General features: G+C 37.3%; 2 protein-coding genes across 3 annotated transcripts; one reads left to right on the top strand and one right to left on the bottom strand.

Moving 5' to 3' along the window:
• Nucleotides 1–1,335: 1,335 nt before the first annotated feature.
• On the top strand, nucleotides 1,336–15,104 carry LOC103142265 (protein phosphatase 1 regulatory subunit 1B-like). 2 transcript variants are annotated; one of them, XM_007558222.2, is made up of 5 exons: nucleotides 1,336–1,758; nucleotides 10,577–10,660; nucleotides 12,146–12,221; nucleotides 13,875–13,991; nucleotides 14,077–15,104. In XM_007558222.2, the coding sequence occupies exons 1-5, from the start codon at nucleotides 1,630–1,632 to the stop codon at nucleotides 14,178–14,180; spliced, it is 510 nt and encodes a 169-aa protein (XP_007558284.1). In that variant the 5' UTR covers nucleotides 1,336–1,629; the 3' UTR covers nucleotides 14,181–15,104. The 2 variants fall into 2 exon arrangements, with proteins under 2 accessions (XP_007558284.1, XP_007558283.1); XM_007558221.2 differs by having other exon boundaries at nucleotides 1,337–1,758; nucleotides 14,074–15,104.
• A 1,318-nt stretch (nucleotides 15,105–16,422) lies between these two features.
• On the bottom strand, nucleotides 16,423–19,072 carry pnmt (phenylethanolamine N-methyltransferase). Its single transcript, XM_007558223.2, has 3 exons — nucleotides 18,498–19,072; nucleotides 18,012–18,222; nucleotides 16,423–17,153 (listed from the first exon to the last, which is right to left on the bottom strand). The coding sequence occupies exons 1-3, from the start codon at nucleotides 18,670–18,672 to the stop codon at nucleotides 16,715–16,717; spliced, it is 825 nt and encodes a 274-aa protein (XP_007558285.1). The 5' UTR covers nucleotides 18,673–19,072; the 3' UTR covers nucleotides 16,423–16,714.
• Nucleotides 19,073–24,410: the final 5,338 nt, after the last annotated feature.

Genomic DNA, 24,410 nt, shown 5'->3' on the forward strand with positions numbered 1-24,410 from the left:
GAAATATTTTCTTTTTGTTATTTTTCTGTCAGCTTTCATAACTAAATAGTTGTCCTGATTTCTCCACCTGAGCTGGTGATGTCAGCAGCTCCTGCAGAGTAACTAAAAGCCGCCTGTAGTTTTCCCATACGGTTTCCATATTGATTTCTAACCACCCTCCTGTAACACTTCACAACTTTATCCCAGTAATAATAAAAATGTCCATGTCATCTCCCATTTAATTTATTGTTAAATATGAATGTTTCGTATTTGATAAACATGAAACGTTTTTATTATGGCTTATAATTGGCTTTGTTTACAAAGAACCTTTCTAGGTTGTCATTTTAGGACTTTAATATTTTTGATGTGGGTGACATCTGCTGGTAACAAGAAGCTATTACAATTTGACTGGTGAGATCTATTCATAACGATACAACATTCCCGCAAGCGATGACTGGCGGTCGAGCGACATGCGATTTGTTTTGCTGATAATAACAAACAGCTAAGTGTTTTCGTAGCTTTATGATTCTACACTGAGGAACCTTTTAACATTTTTCAGCATCACGCCTTGCTGTTACACCAGCGTTTTTAACTATAAGTGTAAAATGAAGATACTGAGATAAACATCAACAGTAAAAAAGTAAATAACAAACCGTTGCCTTTTGGCGCCCTCTCGTGGCGACTTGCTATAAATACAAATTGACTAAAGAAATGTGCGTAGTGTCACGGTTTTTATTGCTCCTTAACAGGTTAAAGAGTTAACTATGATTATGAGAAATGCAGTTATTAGTCAATTTTTTTTCCAATTTGATTTATGTTTTGGAGTTTGGTGATCAGCATGACCTCCCTCTAGAATATCTGCAGCATCTTTCTGCAAATACTGACGGGTCTGAGCTTCCACATGAAGAAAAGTTAAACTAATGTTCCCTATGAGGCCTTCACAGAACAGCTGGATTGATATTATACACAGCCGGGCTTTATTGTCATCAGAAAACAGCTGGAAAGAACTGGATTTTACTGAGGGGTATCAGAGTAAAAGGGGCAAAACATCACTATGTTGGTCTCTCTCACAAAATCAAAATAAAATACTTTTGACGTTTATATAAAAAAAATGTAGAAAAGCTCGCAACTGGAGTGTTATCAGTCCCTATTTGTGAAAATTTTTCTTGAAAAACAAAATAACTAAACATAATAATAAATGTACAGATATTTGAAGAAAAGGCATAATAATAATAATAATAATAATAATAATAATAATAATAATAATAATAATAATAATAATCGGCTCACGACATTTCTGGTTCGTCCACTTTGAATTTTGAATTTCCGACGGCAGCTGAAGGCATCACAGAGCTCGGTTTCTCCTCGTTATGTAGAACAGGTCGGCAATCACAGCGGGACAGGCATATGGTCAGAGAGTGGGAGAGGGGAGGGCAGAAAAAGCGCCAGAGAGTGAGATGAAGCTGGAGAATCTGTCACTTTCAGAGAGACTCAGATATTTTTATTCACCCGCATCTGCTTCAATTTGACCGCCGGACAGTTAACAACAAACTGCGCCGATAGTTAAATCGCTGCTGCTGCTTCTTCCGACTGGGTTTTAAAGCCGGACATTGGTGCGCTCGGCTGCGGGGAGGTGACAGGCTGGATGCCATGGACCCGCTGCTGCCCACAGACCCGGAGATGATGGAGCGAGAGGCGGACAAGGACGCGCGGAGGAAGATCCAGTTCTCGGTCCCGTCCTCCATCTCTCTGCAGCTGGATCCGCGACAGGTGGAGATGGTGAGACCCCACAGCGTGATAAACCTGTAACACCTCCAGGGACGTTTAAATGTTTAAATGTTTAAAGTGTAGATTTTGAAAGATAGTGGACCAATGTAAAGTTTACCGTGATAATATTAAATTAAACGCAATATAAGCGCATCTTAGTCAATTAAAATATCATTAAAAAGTTTCAATATTTTAGAAATTCAGTTCAAAAAGTTCACATTTTAAGTTGTAGAAGTTGTACGTAAAACTGTACACATGCCAGTTTTTATTTTATTTACTTTTTTGATATTTGACATGTTTTCTCTACAAACCAAAACAAATAGCTGGAGAAAAACAAACAAAAAAGTTGCAATAAACCTTGTATCTAATTCTTTGTTGAGGCTCAGTTCACCTTGGTCATTTGGCTCCTTTAGCTAACGTCAGATGTTGCAGAGAGGTTACAACAAATCAAAATGATCTCAAAGGTATCAGTCAGGTGAAACTGGTTCATTTAATTCAGATATGCTGGAGAAGGGATGCATGTAAATGTTGCAGAATAGCAGCTCTTGGGGAGTGGAGTTATTTCAAAGAAAACATTCAGTCCTGGCTAAAATCGCCTAAAATCTTTTGCAAAAATGTGTTATGGCTGGATGAAGCAAAATGTAAACTTTTGGGCCACATTTCCATAACCTATGACTCCCAACTGTACACCCAAATCACTTAATCGAAGTAAAATTTAACTTTTGGCTTTGCCGAATCAGAGTCCAGGACAAATTCAGACAGAAAATCACCTGAAGACGAATGTGGACGATACATTTGGAGAACTTCTGCAAAATATAGTTAAGTCAAGGTGATACACAAGTCAAGATGGCATTTTAATAAGGGTGTGTGATTGAGTCTGCAACATTTTAATTTAATAATAGTTACAAAGTAACTCCGCGAGCAGTACTGCTACACAGCCGTTAGAAAAACAAGCACCGTTGCACAACCGTCGTCTCCTAGCAACGGCGGAGTGACGCTGACCCCCCTCCACAGCCACGTCAAACTGCGACACAACTAGTGAATAACACACACAAAAACACACAAAACAGTATTAATTTACCTCCATGTACACCACTATAGACTCATTGCACACAGAGTAAACTATTCTAAGCCAAACTTTTTCCTTCCATTCAACTTTCTGTTGTTATGGTAGGATAAAACGCCTACTAGTTTCTTTAGCAATGACCTCAAAAGAACAAATGTGTATTTGTGACATGGAGAGGTCAGATCAAGGTCATAATGGCGGACATTTAATGACAACTTCTGTTGGTAGTTTCAGATACTTTGCTGCTTTTTTTGTTTTTGCCGACATATTCCTGGCGCATGAGACTTTTATAGAAGTTTGAGCTTAAAATGCTCTTACATAACAAGACTTCGCCAAACTCCATTTCGCTCCACATTACCCTGTGGGCAGCAGCTCTAGGATTAAGCTGAGCTGTGCTGCCTTATAGTTTTGGAGCCTTTAAAAGTAATGAGAGTTGTCTGCCCTTCAAAAGAGTGGAGGATGAGGAGGAAGTGAGGGATAAAGCAGCCATCTGTAAAGCCGAAAATGAGATTTGTCTGAGCATAGCAGAAGCACCATAAACACATATGTGAAAGGAAAGAAGGTCACGTTTTTACTCATGTAAAGAGAGGAGGTGCCCTGTGTGTGTTTGTTATGTAAAAGGAGCCTTGAGCCTGAGGCTGAATCTTTCTAAATCAAGTGCAGGTGAAACATGCAGACAATTGTGAAGCGAATTGTATATTTTTCTTTTGCATCAAATAGTCCTAAGATTGCATTCTGCTGCCTGGAGCGAAACCCTTACTGGATGGAGACAGGTGCCATGTCAGAGATCCGAATAATTTTCCCCAAGTGGACGATGAGAAACTTTTCAAAAAAACATCTGTTTGGAAAGCTTGTTCTTTCCTGGAATGCATAAATAAACTAATAAATCAATCATCACCAGCCACTCAAATACTTCTTGCACATCTGCTGTTTATAGCTCTCTTGTCCCCAGAGCGTCGGACTACTTTCTATGCCCCGTCTAGAGCAGAAGCGTATCATCGTTTGCTTCAGCACCCCCAGTTACAGAGGCTCGCAAAAGTGGCTTCAGTTAGTCCTCGGACTTTTTCACATGTTGTCACATTAAAACCAGACATAACAACGTTATCTTATTGGGATTTTAAATGATAGACACAAAGTAGTGCATAGCTGAAATGTAAGGAAGTGTACCTTTTACATGAACTCTATATAAGGTCAACTGGAAATAATAACCGGCAGAACTAACCTAATTAGAAAACAGAGTCGATCTGTGTGTTATTGTTCTGTAAAGGCTAACATCAGAAAACCAAAAAACACAGTTATCCTCTCCAAAGATCGCTTAAAATTTGCCACAAGTCCTGAAGGAAGTACAGGAAACTTGGGAAGGAATTTGGCTTTTGCTCATAGAATAGAAAAGTATTACATTTTTGTTCATTTTTTTAATAGCAAAAACTAATGCTCATCACCTTGATTTTTTTTTTTAAAAGAACAGTTACACATGGATGGTGGTGGCTGCATCATGCTGTGGGAAGCTGATCAGTGTTGAAATATGGATACAGATAAATGCAAATCAGTGCAGGAGGAACAGCAGTTAGATATGTAGAGTTAAAACTAAAACCATGTAATGCATAGGAATGAACTCATATTCATGGGTTAAAATGGTCTAATCCAAGGGTGTCAAACTCATTTTCAGTTTGGGCCAAATCAAAATCATGAATGCTCTTAAAGGGCCTGTTGTGCCAGAATGTATTGATAAAACCTGTCTACAAACTGTTACAATATCAATGAATTATTAACATTAAATAATGTTATTGAACATCTTTTCAGTCCCTCCAGGATTTCATGATTTTTTTACAGGATTTTTGTAATTAAAATCAAATATTGCAAATATTTGTGCTTATTTTTGACGGTAAATGTGACTTTTTATTACTCACTGTGTAGATCATGGATTATAATCTGACATCAGTTGTACAAATAAGGCAGGTTTAACAATTTTTGAGAAAAATCCGCAATAAACTCCCAATTATGTATTAGCGCAAAAAAGTGCGGTGATTTGTTGATTTTGTGTGAATTTCCACAATAATTATCAAGAAACTGAAGGGACTGATTGATATAATTTGGCAGTAAACAGATAATATTATGTTATTTGATTGATAACATAATATTTGAACAGACTTAGTGTTTATCTACAATCTAGAGTGCGACATAAAAAGCTATGGCGGGCCGGATTTGGCCCACGAACCTTGAGTTTGACACATTTGGTCTAATCAAAGTCCAGACCTGAGTTGATGACATGAATGCTGCCCATCCAATCAAAAAGAACTATGAAGATTTCAGTTTCCAGACTGTGATTGCAGTATTGGAGTCTGAATATTACACAGTAAATCATTTTTTTTTCACTATCAGTTCATTACATGAAGTCCTATTAAAAGAAAACATTAGAAAATGTAAAAACAATTAGCATGAACACTTTTGTCAGGCACCATGTTGTTATTTGGATCCCTGATTGAAATATCTGAACTTGATATTTGGTTCTGTTTACATTCTCACATGCATGCGGTTCAGATTCGGTTGTTTCTTTTCCCCTTGCTAGTATTCATTTAGTCTTTCTAAGCAGATATTTCCGCCAATCACTCAAGCCAGTTTTCCTTCCAAGAAAACCATTTTGGCGGTTTTTCAGCTTCACATCATAATTGTTTGCTTCTGTTTTTAGTTTTCTACATTTCTTTTTGTATTTTCTACTACATAAGTTGCTTGAACTTCTGGTTTTCCTAGTTCTACGTGTTGATATGGCTCACTACCTTGTCTTTCCCTCTGGGCTGAGAATTGCCATCACCTGTGTTTCATTAGTTTTGACTTCTGGGCCTCCGTTGTTCAGAGTTGGTTCATTAACATCATGGTTCGTTAACTCTGCTTCTCTGCTAAGTCTTGTTGTGTTATCTTAAGCTTTGGGCGTTTCGTTGATCCATCTAAGTCAGGAGTCAAACTCATTTTCCTTTTGCCCCAAATCAAGATCATGAATGTTCTTAAAGGGCTGGTTGTGCCAGAATGTATTGATAAAACCTGTTAAGATGTTAAAACCTAAATAAATTCTTAAAATTAAATAACATCTTTTCAGCCCCTCCAGGATTTCGTGATTGTTTTTGTGATCTTTTTGGAAAATAAAAGTGTTTGTGGTAGTAATTTGGAAATATTTTCATTTATGTATGATGGTAATTGTGACTTTTCATAACTCGCTGCATCGTTATGGATTATAACTCATCATTAAGTTGTTTAGTGGAAGCAATAAATACTGCCACCTGCAGGTGGGAGTAAACTGTCATTTAGATCCAATGTTTTTCATTTTTGTGAAAAATCTGCAATAATCTCACAATAATGCAATAGCCTGAAAAAATACAGGAATTTGTTGATTTTGCATGAATTTCCACTGTAATTCACAAGAACCTGGAGGGACTGACTCAGCCTAATTGATTCAATTTAGCAGTAAACCGATAAGAGCTGCTTTGAATTGATTGATAAAATAATATTTAAGCACATTGATATTCTGACGGTTCTATTTATGTGTCACTTTAGAGTCTAGAGGGCCACATAAAAAGCTGTGGCGGGCCATATTTGGCCCCCGGACCTTGAGTTTGACACGTCATCTAAGAGATTGAGGCCTACCTGTACAGGTCATTTATGCTTCAAACTCCAACAGTTAGGGGCCAAAAACATTTCTGGATTGTTCTCCTGAAGCAAGTCCAGGGGTCATGGAGTACGGCCATGTTCAAGTGCATTCAAGTCACTCAACTGGATGAAGTAACATAGCAGTTCCAGGAATCTGGTCATTGTTTAACGTCTAGAAATGGAGCTCAGCAGTTTAAGCACCCCTGTGACCTTCTTATTTTCCAATATATCCCAGTTTTCTAGTAGGACAGTTAACTATTACAATATTTAGAAAAAGAAAAAGCATTAAAAGTTGAGGAAGAATCAGCCAAGGATGGAGGCTACAGATTAAAAAAAGATTAGCTGAGGACTGAATTAAGGGCAAGGGCAGTTAAAGCCAAGAACTAAATTTCACCCCAGAGCTCCAAACACAAACTGACGGGAAGTTATTTAATTTACAGGAATGACAGAGTATTTGCTCAGTTATCAATTAATAAGTATGGCATTTTGCATGCAGCAGAAATTGTATGAAATATTGAACAGTTTTAGCCAGAAGTTCTGGAAGTGGGAATAATGCTTAGGTTTTCATTTTAGCTGAGTCTTTGATAATTAAAGCAGGTCATATGTTCAAGGAATTTTAGAGGTAAGTAAATAAATAAATGCAAAGACTGAATACTTACAGAGCTGATCCCTTTCCTTCATTAACACTTCTAGGAATTAAGTGGGAATTGTTAACCACAAATGGAGAAACATGACAAACCTTTCAGTCTACCAAAATGACTTCAGAGTGCAGAAAAGACCACAACTAGAGACATTATTCAACAAAATGCCTCACGCATATTCAGAAAGTTATCTTACTAGTGCAACATTACAGGTTATGCTTTTTTTCATCTGTTCTTCAACAGGTTGCAGGCTAACTGGACTAGACACAGGATTACTAAGAGTATAAAATAAAAGCATTATATGAACCCAACAAGGGATTTATGGCTTCACCCTCTGATCTTTACGGCTAAAGGGATTGAGAATCTGTCTAAAAGCCTCTTTAGGAACCAGTTCTGACCCCACACTGCATTTATGGCTTATAAATGTTGTGATTTTAGACTCTAGAGGTTAAATGTTACTCTTAATTATTAACTAACTCTTACTTGTAGCACACAGTGTGGAAGTTTGATTTTTAGTTAACAGGAAAAGAAATAAAAACTGCAAAAAGTTTGATTAATTGTGTACAAAAACATGTAACGAAATGTCTTTGGTCCAACTGTCTTTACTTCAACCAACAACAGAATAGTGATGGTGATGCACAGCATGTCAAAACTCAAAGCAGATGGGCTAAAGCGTAGGAAGACCACACGGGGAGCCACCGCCTGTCAGATAACGACAAAAAACTGAGGCTATTTGTTCACAGACTGCAAAAAACTTTACCAATTTTCAGCTGCAACATCCAGATCATTGGGTCAGAATTGGGTGTAAACAACATGAAGTAGTTTTTCTCTTTAACCCATTTAAAATGCTTCTGACACTGGCTGTTTCCATTGAAAATGTGCGTAAAACTTTACAGTCGGAAAAAACACAAAATGTGCTGTTTCCATTAAAAAAGAAATGCAATTGAAATCACGCATTAAGACATTAAAAAACATGCCGTGCCATGATCCTTCTACCGCTTCCTGTCGTCTTCTTCGTCTATTCTGCCAGTAGTAGCATCCGATTTTTGATCGCATGACTTGTGTGATGCGAATTAAGAGATAACGTTACAGTTTTGTGAAGTACACTAATTTTGATACTGCCAAAAACCCACCTCTTTCTAGTTCCAAAACTTTACATTGAAAAATTGACATTTTTTCCGTTAAGCAAATTTATTTTCAAAATGTGAAATTGCACGATTTTAAGGCTAATGAAAATGTTGTTATTGTCTCTATAGTTCAACAATTTTTGACCAAATCCTGGATATGTCAGCAATGGATCCCATAGTCCATGCCTTGGAATCTAAAACAATCTCTTGAATAGATTTTAATTCTCAGTTTTCCCAATAAATGTTTGTACACTTATTTTATTTTGCTCAATCTTCCATTTCTTTGCTCGGGAAAAATCAGCTTCTTTACCCATGACCTTTTTTTTTTGTCAGAGACTTTCTGCTGGTCGACTGTAAAGTCATCAGTCTTTTCATTGACTGTGCTGCCAGAAGATAACATTACAGTATCACGGTTTCCCCTTGAGAACTTGCTAAGCCTGGCGGTTTATTCATCCAGCGTAAAACTGCGTGTTTTTGAGTTAAAACTTTTTAAAAGTTGACAGAAAATTTGAAAATATCACTTGATAATTATGTGTTATTAAAAGATTGGAAGATTAATACCTGAAAACCAACTATAAAGTCTTAAAAAATGCAATCATTTTAAAAAGACTTAAATAAATAAGCAATACTAAGCCTGGTGGCCCGCCAGGCTTCTAATACAGCGGGGGAAACCATGAGTATTATACGTTTTTTATTTGTCTACTGTCAATTTCTAATAATAATTAAAAAAAAGCTGAACTTTTGGTTTTCATCAGGCAGAAATATTGACAGAGTTGGGCAGTATTGTAAATCAAGAAACACATTCAGGTGTAGAAAGGAGAACACAGGAAAACCCCTGAAGGTCAGCAGGATCCGTACCATAACCTTGTTTCTGTGAGGTGATACTACATGGAAATCCAATGTGCTGAATTTCTAAAACCAAGGAAAAAATCCCACTTCCTGCTGTGTACATGTGTAAAAAAACACTTTACACAGCTCTAACCTCCCACTGGTGTTTTTGTATCTCAGATTTTCATAACAACAACATTCAGTATGAGCTTGACCTTCTGCCTCCACTTGCAACAAAGGTCTACATCTCAAAAGCTCTCAAACAGGCGCCTAGGTTCTGATTTTCACTGAGATTTCTGTCTATTTCTTTCTGTGATGCTTTTAAATCATATTCTCAAATATCAGCAGTATATTAGGTCGAAGAGATAAATTTGTCAAACAGAGGGAAGCAGAGGCAGTAGGAGGAGCCGCCCACATGTATTTCGCCTACGCTGCTGACCTTCCTTCTGCAGGTGCTCCAATAATAAAATAATACTCATAGTAACATGCTAGAACCTGAAAAGGTATAATTACAAAAATAAATATTTCCTGAAAAGCAGAAATAATATATTTGAAAATAAAAGCCTTTAAATGTTTCCAAAGTGCAGATGTTATAGTAATAAAAGTAATGTTTTAAATGTGAAAATATTTTAAATTGAAAGCATTTCATGGATGTTGCAGCAATGCACTGAATCACTAAAGTGGGGGAAACTTTACCTGGTTTATAGAGTTTGGGGTGCCTCTGCTAGGAACTATTTTTGGACAAGTTGCTAAGAAAGCTGGATCTTTGTTCTGCACTTCATAAGTTGCATAACTTTTGTAGCCGATGACTCACGCTGCTTTGTAAATAACAAATAGCTGTTACGCATCTCATAGCAAGAAAAAAAGGACAATAAAGGTACAAATCAAAATTTCACCATTGATAAAAAACATACAATGAAGCAAAACTTGTGTAGTGTTGGAAAGAACAAGATATTTACATTTACATTTTTCTCATCGTCTAACATTAAATCAGACAAATGTCTCCTGTTTTACGTCAGGATTACCCAAACTGGTTCAATTTGTCATATGCCTGACTAAAGAATACATTTTTAGATATTTTTAAAAAATATATTTTAAAGATTGGTGTGTATTAAAACATTCGGGAGACTCCAGTAGGTTTAATTAAACATTTAATAATAAAAAAAATCACATCTGTAGATGAGTTTTAGGGTTTTACCCTTTCTAGTGAGACGTCATGGCAAAAATCCAGAAAAACATCTGTGAACCTCAACATGTCTGATCAATCCTTGGGTAGAAATGCATAAAGATCACCAAGTCATTCGTTCAAACAATTATATGCATCACGGACGACACGAGAGGCCATGGCAGCATTTAGGAAAGAAACAAGTTTAGTGTTTTGGTGTGAAACGAGATCCCCAACTCCAGAACAAAAGCAAAAGGTCCTGGTTGCAAACTCATAAAAAATGGAAATGTACGCAGCCTTACACACTGCAGTTTGATACAAGCAAATACAGACAGAAAATTCTCTTTTTGTCTTTGCAAAGATTCGACGCCGGAGGCCAACACCTGCCACTCTCTTCAAACTGACAGACCCGCCATCACCAGAGGAAGACAGCAGCTCGCGTCAGGTACCACCGAGGAGTTACAAGTCAAACCAGAGAACTTTTATATCAAACTTTAATCTTCTTTCATAATGAAGTCCTGCAGACTTTATTTATTTTTTTGCTACTCTTTTTTTATTACACCATTACACAGTGTGGAAATTGGGTGTTTTATAAAGAAAGTGTGCAAATGAGAGAGTTTTTTTTTCTAAATTTAACCTACTCTCAAGTTGTAAAGATGCAAACATTTTTTAAGGAATGAACATAGCTGTTTTCAGTTGGAAAGATTGCACTAGAATATTTGAAAATCATATTTAAATAATTTTTTATATTAAAACTAGCAAGAGTTTTTCATGTAACAAATACAATCTAATGTAATTTATGCTGTTGATGTTAAAATATTGTTCTATTATTTCCATATGTATGCAGGGCCTTGTAAAAGTATTCACACCCCTTGAACTTTCTCTTTTTCTTGAACTTTGTCGCATTAAAAACACAAACATCAGATTTTATTTAACAGATCAACACAAAGTGAAGTGGATAAAAATAATGTTCAAAATATTTTGCACATAAAGATCTAAAAATGTGACATTTGCATTCAGCTTCTTTACTCTGACACCATTTGGTAAAATGTGGTGAAAGCATTTAACTTCAGAAAGGAGAAATAGAAAATGCATTGAAAAAGATGCTCTCTTTAAATTAAACTAAGGCTAATTTTATTTTATTTTTTGGCGTCTGAAGTGGGAAAAGGTTTAGATCACGGCATTTGTAAGAGCTGGAATTACTTATAGTTAAAAAATTGTGAAAATAATTTCAAATAAATTCCCAGAATTCAGAAAAGACTAACTGGTGGAAACTTTCAGAAGCAGCTCTAATTTCAGTGGAAATATATAATATTTAAAGTGTTTACTTAGAGAGGCTGAATGCAGGCCGCACTTTTCAGATAGTAATTTGTTGGGGGGGAAAAAATCTGAAAATCATTCATCCTGCAGTACTTTGTGTTGGTCCTACCTCATAAAATCCCAACTAAATGCAAGTGAATTTTGTGGTTACAACGTGAAAAAAGTTAGAGAGATTTGCAAACTTTTGTAAGTGTTCATCTCCGAGAAAGTAGACCAGCTCTGCTATAAGATAAGTTGACTAACTCCTTTTAAATCCTCGTTTTAATTTCTGTTTACCTGCAAATTTAAAATATAAAAAGATTAGTAAGTAAAATGGTTAAAAAAAAAACAAAGTTCGAGTTGCTTTCTCTGCCAGACACATCCCGACAAAACTCCAAAAATATTCTTTCTTTCTGTTGTTTTACGACAGTAACAACCTTTCTGTGTCATCTTTTCTTCTACTTTTTATTCCAGCCGTCAGTTACAAATAAAACACATCTCTGTTTTAATTTTCATTTTTTGCATGAAATACTAAAACAAGATAATGTTGGGCTGTCTTAGTCTCCTCCCCAGATGTCAATTGAAACATCTGTCTGCTGCGAACAGTGATTCTCATTCATTGCTTCCACAGTGGGTTCTGGGTGAAAATGGATCCACGAAAGCCAAACTGGTTCACATGGCAACCTACCAGCCACCCTCACTTAAAGGTAAATGCCTTTTTTTTTTTTTAATTATCTTGCAAATGTGTCCTCATTCTTTTATCATATACCACAAACATGAATGGAGAATCCAATGCTGAGTTGGAACATGTCCGTCAAAATCCAGACATTTGTATCCACAGTCTGATTTGTTGGTTTCTGTGTCGCCTATGAGTGTGGATCAGTGTGCCATGTCAGATTAGGAGCAAAAACAGCTGTGGGTCCGTTCTGGATCATCCTGGATTAGGGGCTGCAGCTGCAACATGCTCTCTTTCACATATTCAGACATGCTGCTGCTAATGCTAGCAAAAATATTTCTCTGTTTGTTCGTGGGGGAGCAAGTTTAAATTTACTTTTAAAGTATCTAAAAGACAGCATATTGGTCTCTGTAACCTGCTGCTCTGTTGCTGGATGTTAATAATTTTGGCCAGAGATGATAAAAGAATTGGGTCATGATTTTAAATATGAAGGTACCATTTTCATAAGGTTTTTTTGCTTCTTTAATTTCCCCATAAAACTAAGAAATTGATTAAAAAAAACTTTTAAATGGACTGTGGACTTGAGGATATTAGGAAATCTTGCTCACCCAACATGAGCAGAAATACTGACAGAAATGTTGCCAGATGCAGCACTTTTACAGCAGAAGACAAATGAAAAAATACAGAATTTCTACTTTTTGCTTCCACAAAGTAGAATTAGCACTGCGGTACAGCAAGCTGTCACAGGAAGCTAGAAAGGAAGCTTAAAGGTAGATTTTGGCTCAAAAGTCTTCAAATTCTTTGAGATAAGTTTTCTTTTCTCTCTCTTTCTGTTTGGTGGACATTTTAGCAGATAATTGATGAGCATGTATGGAGGACCAGAGTTAGAAATAAATGCAGTAATACATTTATTTGGAGAAGGTCCACAAATGCACTAAAACACTGAAACAATTTAATAATTTATTCATATATCAGTAGGACAGTTTTTCCAACCATGCTGTTGGCCCAGGTTTTGTCCCTCGGGTTTATTTCATGATCTAAGCTCTGCTGTTTTGGAAAGTACAGCTGGAGAACCAAATGAAATGACTAGCTTACCTAGTGACACTGCAAATGAAAATAAATCGTTTCATAAGACGTTAACGCTGTCAATGATGAGTAATCACTGCTGATATGGATGGCTTAATGAAGATAAGGTATTCTAACTTTAAGTTCCTCCAGCAACCCATGTAGAAATTTAAATAATCATTTTATATTTAATATGTAGGGGAGTATCGCTAAGGTCACTCCCAGCTCCCTCTGGAAAGGTCAAACTCCCTTGTGCCTGACCTGGTCAGATGAATCATGGTCTGGATTACGTCATATAGGCAGACGGTTGGTTTTGTTATTTATCTGTGACAGAAAACGGCAGCACTACCGAACAAAGACAAGTGATGTTTTAGCATTAGTTCCCTGACCATGTTAGCTAAAAAGGAAGTTTTGAGAACAGAAAAATTGTAGATAAGGAGGTCAGTGTGTTGATTCAGTCCCTAAACGATGTGATCTGCGTCTTATTGAGCAATCAAACATGGTGAATTCACCATCTTTCTTCTTCCTCTTTTGTAAGTTAAACACTTTTAGCCCAAACGTCAAAGACATTAACCCTTCCATCTGTTTGAGTTTCTGTTTTACTAATTTGTGTTTCCAGCTGTCCAGATGTTGGCGGCAGCACACCTGAAGTCTCTGGACAGAGAAGCGCCCTCTTCTGGAGAGGAAGAGGAGCAACCCGATGATGAGGAAAAGCAGCAGGCGGCATCGACTTCAAGTGGGTGGTGCACAGTTTCCCCTCTAATACTGAAGCTTTTTCTGAATAGGAAGTGATTTTCCATTTAAAACTTCTTTCACAGCAGATTTAAGAGAAAAAAGCGAACCTTCAACGGATCTTTGTGAGATGCTGGGAAGTTCAGATGCAAGAGCCGAGACCACAGAACTGGAGGAAGAAAAGGGGGAATGACAAAAAGAAGGCAAACTGGCCAAGAGAGTTTGCAGAGAACGCGCCTGTGCAGCACATGCGTGGACATTTTTTGCGTGTACATATGTGCTTTTTAGGTCTGCAGGTGTGTGCATGCATGCAACAATAAAGCTGGAGGTGGAAAACGAAAGAGCAGAGGAAACATACAATCATCTGGGAAGAATATAAATGAGCAGATATGGGTTAAAGTTTAACCCGAAACAGCCGAGAAAGCTGGAGAAATATTCCATGTCAGCATCAAAACAGGAGTAAGAATTTTAGCTGTAGTTTACTTTCTTGGCTACAAATTGTAAATTAAGATGTTAGACCACATGCACCAAAGTGCCACATAAAAATAAAACTTACATTTACATCAACTACAATAATCGCTACATATACATGTTTGGTCATAGATTATCATAATTTCACTCGTTTCACTCTGAAGATGCAAACTTTGTTGAATATTTGCACACAAGGTCAATGGAGGAAAGAGGATAAAAAACAGATGATCGCATCTGCACAGCTGCCATCTTAATAATTATGGGGAGTAATCCAACTAATCGTGATAATGTAGCCATGTTTATGTGCTGGGACATTATGAACAGGTGGTCCCTGTAGCAAATGTGATCGAGTTGAGAAAGCACTTTTAACTGGCATCGGTAGTCTTGCACAGTTAAATAAATTACCTGGTCATTTATTAATCTTTATATAATATATTAACCTGTGTATATAACTAATGCATTCATTCTTAATAAACCTATTCAAACAGGTTGTTGCTTTAAGTGGGATTGAACAATCTGCCTGTAAAAATTACGCAATAAAATATTTTCCTTTGTGTATCTAACGGGTTAGGTGGTCCAGAATGTTGTGTCACTTTTAAGAATGTCACATATTCATTTTAAGAGAATAAAATGGGTTGTATATTTAGTCTGGTATAATTAACTTTTGATTATCTAAAACGCATGTGTCAAACTCGAGGCCCGCGGGCCAAATGTGGCCCACCACAGCTTTTTATGTAGCCCTCTAAACTCCAATTTACATGAATAAGTCCCTCCGGTTTTTCAATAAATGTGCAAAATTCACTCAATGTTCACACAAAATCTACAAATTCCCACATTTTCTCTGATTTTTACTGCAATTGTTTCTCAAAATTAGCCAAAATCTTTGGCTTAAGTGACTACTGCCTCAGCCTTACTTGATGTCAAATTATAGACCGCGATTGATACGGCCATTAATAAAAATATGTGTTTAACATCACACATTAGTACGAATATCATAAAAATTCTTCACAAATATTTATAAAGTAGCGGCACAAAATCTGTGATTTTGGTTGTTAAAAAACCCACAAATTCTTTTTTTTTATTTTTAATATCCAGGTTATTTTTACGTTCAATCAGAACGTAAAAAGACTATTATTTTATTTTAAGAAACACTTATTGGGTGCTGAGACAAAAAGCTTTTTATTGATATTTTTACAGTTGAATTGGTTTTATGAATACATTCTGGCACAACTGGCCCTTTAAGAACATTCAGATTTTTGACATGGGCCAAAAAGAACATGAGTTCAAAACCCCTGATCTAAAACACTTAAGTATGGCAAACCAGAAGAAATCTACAGTGAAGTAAAGATTTTATCTCAGTATACCATGCTGCAGTCTTAGCTCTTTCTCAGGTTCTACAACCACTGACTTTTTGAAACATGTGAAATACTTCACGTTTTTCTGGACCAGGAACTCAGGATGCAGTAGGTCAGGAACTTATGATCCCAAAACGACATAATAATCCAAAGCTATTGTGACAATCTGAAGAAGCCTTTTGGATAAGAGGTGAAGGAAAACAAGAAGTGCAGTCACTTTCTGTCTGTCTGTATTACAGCACTTCAGGATTGTTACGTAGTGACTGTGGGTCTGTAGGTGGAACAGGAGTGATCACACCAGGAAGTACCGTAGGCTCCCATTAGTCTTCATTGTTTGAGTTTGACTTACAGGTATAAATAGCCGTAAAGTGACATCTAGTGCTTAATTTATCCAATTGCACAACATCACACACCAGAAATGCAGATAAATTTCACCACACAGATGAGTAAAACATACTTTTTTTTTTAAATTTTGCTCTAAATTATATATTTTTTAGGCTTTTCACATCATGTTATGCTTTCTCAATATAATATATAAACATATATAGAGCATATCTATATAAGCGAACAAGACAGACATTGTTGTTTTATTTTTATAAGGATATAACATAGAATAGATAGATAAAACATTTACAAATGACACAAAATGTTTTGACTACTAGAGGTTTCTGTGTCAGCTGTAGTAGCCGTATTTCACCACCAGGGGTCAGTCTTTAACTGCGTTCCTCACAGCTAAAGCCCGAGAAACTTGGAAAACATTTTTACTTTTGAGGAGAAATTCTTTCTCCAATTACATTTAAACTAACTTCTCATTCAAAGAAAAAAAAAAACAACGAATGTGAATTTATTTGACTGCTCAACTTATATTTGACTAATAAGCAGCAAATGCCAGTGACCTCAATTAATCCTTCTTCGCCTTTACGAAAAACACCCCAGTCACATCATCGACTCCAACCCGCATATCCTGAGGCAGAGTGTAGACTTCAAGCCTGATCAGGGTGTAACCGGTTTCCCTCAAACTCTCACAGACCTGGGCTTCATTCAGGGGGACCACGGGGATCCTCACCCCTGGACCACCGAAATAATAACTCTCTCCCAGGGCTCCGATCAGCATCAGGTGGCCTCCGGGACGAAGCAGCTTCCCGATGTGACCCAGCGCCCTGGTGAAGGCGGGGAGGTCGGGGCTGACGCTCTCCAGGCAGAAGCAGGACACCAGGCAGTCGGCCCCGGTTGAAGGAAGCGAGTCCGGAGCCACAGGCTGGGAACAGTGCACGTCAACCGGAAGGATGTCCGACACGACCTGACGCAGCCGGTTAGCCTTCTCAGGCCAAGCTGAGGACCTGGTAAAAACAGCGCAGAACAATCATCAACTTACATGCAATCAGGCAACAAATAGAGTGTCGTTTAAGTATTCAGACACCTTGAATGTGTTTATCGTGATTATACGTGTTAGAGGAGAGACCCAAACTCCGTGACTCATTGTTCTACTGCTTCAAAACACTTAAGTCAAATTATTGGATCATTAGCAGGACTTTGTAAAACTTGACAGTACTAGAAATTAAAACATGAGTTTTATTCAGGTTTTTAGCACCCCTCTCTATGTTACATAGCACAAAGTAGCACAATAATTAAGCTAAAAGTTACCCTATGCACACAATTCCCTGCTACTGGTAGCATCACGCTGTGAGGATGCTTTTGTTCAGTCGTATTTAGCCAAATTTTAACCACAAATTTATGGTATTTTACTATTTTATAGTTCAACTCAAAGTGGTGCATCATATTGAAGTGGAAAGAAAAAATATCCAAAGAACTTTTGTATTTGTATTCAGTCCCAAAATAAGTGTTTTGGGATACGTCTCTACCATCTTGGCACATCTAATGCCCAAAACTGTTGGCCAGGGTTATTTGTAAATTTCCTAAAGCTCAGTCCAAAAGGATGCTGAACATCTGTGAGCGCGATTTATAGTCTTAACACACATTCTCAATTGGAATGGACTTTGATTGGACCATTCCGACACATTAATATGCTTTACATACATATAAATAGCACACTTTCAGAGTTTCTCTGAGTTTGACAACCATTTTTCCCTTCAGTTCCTTACAATGCACTACTTTGTGCTGGTCTGCCGCATTTAAATTTGAGGTAGTAGTCTGTCAAAATATGCAAATCATTTCTTTTTATCAAGACACTTTCATACCGTCGGCCCTCCAGCTTGCAGACATGCTCCAGGTAGGGAGTCCAGTCCAGGCTGCATCCTCCCTCATCCTGAAGCCAGCGCCGCAGCTCCCGTCGGTTGATCTCCAAGAAATCTGTCAGGATCAGTTTGTTGAAAACTTCACAGCCACTCATCACCTGATAAAAAGTGGGACCTGATCCGATGTCCACCAGGAGCTCACCGCTCACATCCCCTGGGAGAAATGGGGAGAAGAAAAAAGAAGTAAAGTTGCAGCAGAGACGCTTTAGAGTAGCACAAAAGTTCAACATTTCTTAAACACATCAGATATGATTTTAGGTAAGCTCTGATCAAACCGTAACAACAGGTTCACTTGAGTGTTTCCATTCGGACAAAAAAAAAATACAAAGACGCTGCACTAAAACTTTTGACAGTACACAAAAGTTACTGGTTATAGTGAGATGGTAGCACATCCGTTCTATGGAAATTACTTTATGACAAACGTATTACCTTCGGTGAAAGCTCTGTGTAAACAGGCTAGTTTCCAAGGCACGATGCTGTCTTTTCTTGCAAAATCAGCGCGTGGTGGAGTGTAGTTGTACTGCAAATATGCTGCGGGATCAAATTTCTGGTAGCAGGCTGCCATAGCTGCTATGCTGTTTTCTTTCCCCTTTTCCTCCATCATGTTTCCTCACCTCTGTCTTTGCAGTTGGTCAGTGTTCAGGTGTGCTGCTGCCGCTTGAACGTTGACTTTTATACCTGCGTGTGTCGGTGTATCTGTGCTATTATGTGTGCGTATGTGCTTCGGGCCACTCTTGCAGAGATAGCGATCCTGTTTGTTTTCTTTTTGGCCAATGCTGATAGCATTTGTTCACTTGCTCTGTTTTCTGCCCTGCAGCATTGATGCCATCATATCAGGGGCTTTTCTCCAACACGACACCCATTAATGCACTACTCTTATGGCCTTTCAGGTCCTTCTCTGCAGTCTAGGATGTACCTTCATAAGACAAATCGCTCATTTCTTTCTCAGTGAGACATTATATTTGATATTCAGGTACAATATGTAGAATAAACAGTAAGTTCTCCTTGATGCAAATACATTTGTCAACACCAAACAGTGTGCATTTGTTAATTTGTTTTTTAAATCACTGAAAAAAGTTAAAACTTCATTGCACATGTATTTTCAAGCCATGATCTATACAGGTAGATTTTTAGAACATGTTTGAATTTGATTTCTTCTTTGTCTATCAACATGCCACATCTTGACTTGGCAATATTTGCACACGCTGCCTTGCAAATGTTCTCCAACTCTACAAGACTGAGAGGGAAAGTCTGGTCTCATCAGCTAACCAAGCAGTTTGACGAGGACTTGAAGGCCAAAGGTGTCAGATTAACATGAAAAAGCAACATAATTTCAAAATTCAATAATATTCCATCTTGTTTTCATTTAAGGTAAGAAAATTATTTCACAGCCTCTGCTTTCTGTGTTCTGCTCAACAGAGGTTATATGTTTAAGAGAAATATATTTGAATGTCATTAGCATAACAATACAAATATTAGACCACAAAAGACCAAAACATTTCTCAAGAATGACAAGTTTCTCATTCTTTATATCTATATAAAACAAAAAACCAAACAAACAAAAAAACACACTTTCTACCTTTTACTTCAAGGGGGAGGACATGCCAGCCCTTCCCCTTGATGTTTGGTTTGGACAGAACTTTTCCACACACAAATGGTATTTCTCACCAGGAACAGTATGGTTGCTCTGATTTTTTTCAGTTATTATCAGTGTAACTGGTCAGTTTTACCTCATCTGGGCTGAGAATGGGGGTGTTAGTTCTGCCCCCGTGGCAGTTTTATTACAGCCTTGTTCCCACCTGCATAGTTACTTTAGGAAAAAACAAACAGTTGAGAAAATGCTCAGATTCTGTAAAACAGATACACAGCTGGCTCAAGCTAAGATTTTTATGTTTGTTTCATTGTTTCATACTTAACTTTAAAACTACTCAATCATTTCTGATTTTTGTATTAACACGTGTTGAAACATTTGCTGTAAATCTTTAATCGTCGTCTTGAATCATTGTTTTTGGAGACTGAAGTGATTATACAACTCATGTATTCAGATTTGAGATTTGGTTATTCCTAAACCATTTTGGCTGTTTTCTGATGGAATACTGTCCACAGTAAAGCACTGTTTACTGACCTTGGCCAAGAAAAAAGCCCCTGCTTCTAGCCTGGCACCTTTCAACCAGATGGCCAATGCTTCTGGAGACAATTTTTTTCACAATGATCCGGTTTTTATGTTTTGAGTTATTCCTGCATTTTGTTATTTAGCTCCGTGTTTCTTGAGCATTTATTTTGCTCTAGTTGCATTAATTTTTTATTTCTCTATGTTAAAGAAATTATTTTTTGCTGTGTTTTTCTGTCTCCCTTGGTGCCTCAGCCCTCTGCTGCTCCTCATTCAGTAACTCTTTTCTGTTCCTGTTGCCTCTCTGGTTTCACCGTGTTGACTTGCTCTCTTCCTGACATACCACCTGCTTGATAAGTCCAAGTTTTTATTTTTAATAAATCACGCCTTGCATTCATCACTAAGCTGAATCTTGGTCCAGTTTTAATGTGGGACAAGACAGAAATTGAAATATTTCGCAATAGGAAGTATGTTTGGAGCTGTCAAATGAGGGTTCATATCTGAAGATGATGAACTGTCAAGCATAATGATCAAAGTGAGCATAGATCTGTAAGTTACCCTATTATTGAACACTAACTTATAACTCTTATTAAATCACAACCTGTGATGAACCTGTTTTATTAAAACAGGTTCATGGAGCAAATTTAAGTACACAGTCTCAGAAAATGTATATTTCACCACTCCACTGCAAATGTATCCATCTTTATATTATGAATATTCTTCGTAAGCAGGTGTGATACATTTCTGTTTGTTCACATTCAGTGTTAAGACTGATTGTACTCAGCGGGATCAGAGAATAAGTAATGATGAATATATGAACACATAATTACAGATAAATGAATGATCTCATTCTAAAGGAGGCTTAAAAACAAAACAAAACAAAAAAAACAACCAATCCAGAATCAAAATGGACAAACCTGCAGGTAAACTTTGTGCAAGAAGAACGCACGACTTGGCTGCGTGCGCAGTCACACGGACGCGGACCTTCATAAACAAATGCAGTTAGTAGATTAGAAAGAGGCAGCAGAAAGGTGCAGGGCAGTTCCTTCCCATGAGTCAGATGAAGAGATAAAAGAGCAAAGAGGATCACAGAAGACCAGATAAAGGGTAAAAGCAGGGAGCAGAAAAAAGGAGCAGGGCTCATATAATGGAATAACACACATTTAACCAGAGCCAGTGGAGCCAATTTAGTTATCTGTGGTCCCAGGGGCAGTGGGTGGGGGGTGGGGGGGGCTCAGCTGTGTCAGTCAACCCTGCTCCGGGTTACTTTTCATGTAGCCGCAGCAGGATGGTGCAGGTACACACAAAACTTTGATCAATTTGACTTCTTCATCGCCACACAGAGGAAATGAAAGGTGGCCAGTTTCTAAAAGAACTAATCAGGATGACGGGCCTGAGGTTCTGACTTTATTTTAAAGTTTATTTCAGCGAGCATAAGTGCACTTTTGAGAGGGAAAAGTTGTTTAAAACAAAAATACGGCAAGCTAGAAGTGTGAAAAGGTGGTGGAAACTTTGAGACTAAAGATTTAAGTAATCTAAACAAACTTGAGGTTCAGTGCAAAAGTACTTTTGCAAACTTCATTTTTTCTGATAGAACAACACAATGTAGAACTTAACGGGGGAGTGGGGAAATACAGTTTTACAGTTTTTCTACAAAGTTTTAAGAAAGTGTTTTCGTGGATTTGAATTCAGCCTTCCTGAAGTAACATTTAGTGGAAACACCTTTCACTGCGGTTACACCAGAAGGTCTTCTGAAGATACAGAATCTGTTAAATTTAAGACTTTGACTGGACCATTCTTAAACTTTAATGTTATTTAATCTGAAGCATTGCATTGTGGCATTGCTGAGTTGTTGGGTAAACCATTGCACCAGTCAAAGGTATTTTCATCCTCCAAGAGTTTTTTTTTTTTCAATTACAAAGTAATTTTCATATTGAACTTAAATTACACACAAAAAGGTGATTTGTGTTGTACTTTATTTTAATGCACAACACACTTTTCAGATTTTACTTTTCATTTTCATTCCACCTTTTAATTGTCTTCTGCTTTGAATTGACCTTTCATACAATCAAATTATAAATACATTTGAGTTTATAGATATAAATGTTAATCTTTATATCTATAAACTCAAAACTATTGAACTTCATCACATTTTGAACATTCAAAATGTGATGCAAGTCACCATAACATCCTCTTGCATCTTGCAAGTATTGTGCACAGAAGCAGTAACTCACTGGAAAGACTGAATCATAAAGCAAAGGACAAAATTAATATCTCCATAAACAAGAACTTAATATCTTGTACTTGATCCTGTACACACCAACCCAATAAAAGTTACATTGTCAAGCAAATCTTTATTGAGTCTGAAAGACATTATTTCAATTGAATAAAGTTGATTTTTATTGCACCAATTATGAAGAAATGTTATCTCAAGAGAAACAAACAGATCCAATTCATATCCAGTTACATAAACACACAACATTCAGTTGCTCTGCTTTCTGTTTCCGAGAGTACCCTAAAATATTGTTTTTCTTTTATCTGGGTGTTTTTCAAAATGCTGCTTTTTTCTCCTTTCTTTGGTTTTTTAAAATACATTCCTGCTCTTTTTACCTTGTTAATAAAACATAATTACTGATTACATAGAAATTATGAATGATGATATCATCATTCATTTCCAATAAACAGGGTTAAAACATGTAAAGAATATTTTCTAAACGGTTAGGCAACGTTCACACTGCAGCCTGAAATGACCCAGTTCCGATTTTTTTTCACACTTCCAAATATGTGCGACCTGTATTATGTGATCGCCAGTGTGAACTGCAAACGACCTGAAAGTGTCCCGCATGCGCAGTAGAGGGCGCAATAACGTCACACATAGGGTGCTCAGCAGTGGTGGAGAAAGTACTCAAAAAATGTACTTAAGTAAAAGTACAAATACACAGACAAAAATGTACTCAAGTAAAAGTAAAACTACCACATTAACATTTGTACTTAAGTAAAAGTAAAAAAGTACTGGCATTTAAAAATACTTAAGTATTAAAAGTAAAAGTACTTGCTGAATGCATTACCTAATCCCTAATACAATATCATTAAGTGTACCGATTGTATAAAATGTGACATTTTAATGAACAATGCCACAGATAAAGCATGTTTTATTTGTGTTTACTCTGTAACATAGTTTAGACTTAGATATGTGATTCTATGCATCATAATTTCAGGGATGGAAACATCTTGTCTCCTGTCCTAACATAGCATGAACTTCACTTTTTTTGCCACTATTGGCATTTATTTTGAAAGACATCCAACAGAAAGGGGATGTAAAGAAGGTGGGTGGGGGAGGACATGCAACCAAAGAGCCAGTAGCAGAGTTGTAGTCAAGACCACCACCCTGCGCTACGTGACACAAAAAAATTAAGTTTTACCTTCAAAATTACTTCTCAAATTGATCTGAAAAATCCACATTCCCATAAAACACCTAGATATTAAATACTTAGAGCTGAAATAAATTTAATCAGTAAAGATCCGTCCAGAAGAATCGGATCGTTCCTGAATGTCATATCAATTCCGACTTTGGTCACATCATTGTCCCATATATGCGACACCTCAGTCAACACCTCCACACAATAATTCAGCGCAGGAGTGACAACTTTTTTTCATCGCAGATGCAACGTGTCTCAGTCAGTACAGCTAGCTTTGCTAGCAACACGTCCACGGAGCTTACCTTTCTTTAAGCTTTCCTTCCAAGTGACGCTAAAAGTTGGACGAAGTCCCCACCGTCTGTGAAAGCGAAGAGCTGCTTATTTTACATGTCGCCATATCTTATGATTTATGCAGCGCTATTTTAATACTGACGATCAGACAGACATCTTCTCCCGCTCAGAGGAAACCACTGCGCATGTTTGGAGCACCGCGTGCGAGTAAAGGTGGAGGCCATGGGTGACAACAGACACGTAAGTCACGTTATTGCTTGGATTTTACGGCGCCACCTTAAGACCCTGAACTTCACATGTTAACGGACAAAAAGAGCAACACGACTTGGATGTAACGAGTAACGCGACACTTTTGTAGAAATGTAGTGAAGTAGAAAGTACAGATACTTACTGTAAAATGTAGTGGAGTAAAAGAAGAAAGTACCCATTATTAAATCTACTTAAGTAAAGTACAGATACATGAAAATTGTACTTAAGTACAGTAACGAAGTACTTGTACTTCGTTACTTCCCACCACTGCTT

The sequence above is a fragment of the Poecilia formosa genome, unplaced genomic scaffold (assembly GCF_000485575.1).
Source record: "Poecilia formosa unplaced genomic scaffold, Poecilia_formosa-5.1.2 Scaffold95, whole genome shotgun sequence".
In the NCBI taxonomy this organism is placed as follows: Eukaryota; Metazoa; Chordata; class Actinopteri; order Cyprinodontiformes; family Poeciliidae; genus Poecilia; species Poecilia formosa.

Coding starts and splice junctions, on each gene's coding strand:
- LOC103142265 (XM_007558221.2), top strand. CDS start 1,630: ATGGACCCGCTGCTGCCCACAGACCCGGAGATGATGGAGCGAGAGGCG. Junction 1,759..10,576: donor ATCCGCGACAGGTGGAGATG/GTGAGACCCCAC, acceptor GTCTTTGCAAAG/ATTCGACGCCGGAGGCCAAC. Junction 12,222..13,874: donor CCAGCCACCCTCACTTAAAG/GTAAATGCCTTT, acceptor TTGTGTTTCCAG/CTGTCCAGATGTTGGCGGCA.
- pnmt (XM_007558223.2), bottom strand. CDS start 18,672: ATGATGGAGGAAAAGGGGAAAGAAAACAGCATAGCAGCTATGGCAGCC. Junction 18,223..18,497: donor ACACAGAGCTTTCACCGAAG/GTAATACGTTTG, acceptor CATTTCTCCCAG/GGGATGTGAGCGGTGAGCTC. Junction 17,154..18,011: donor TGCAAGCTGGAGGGCCGACG/GTATGAAAGTGT, acceptor TGTTTTTACCAG/GTCCTCAGCTTGGCCTGAGA.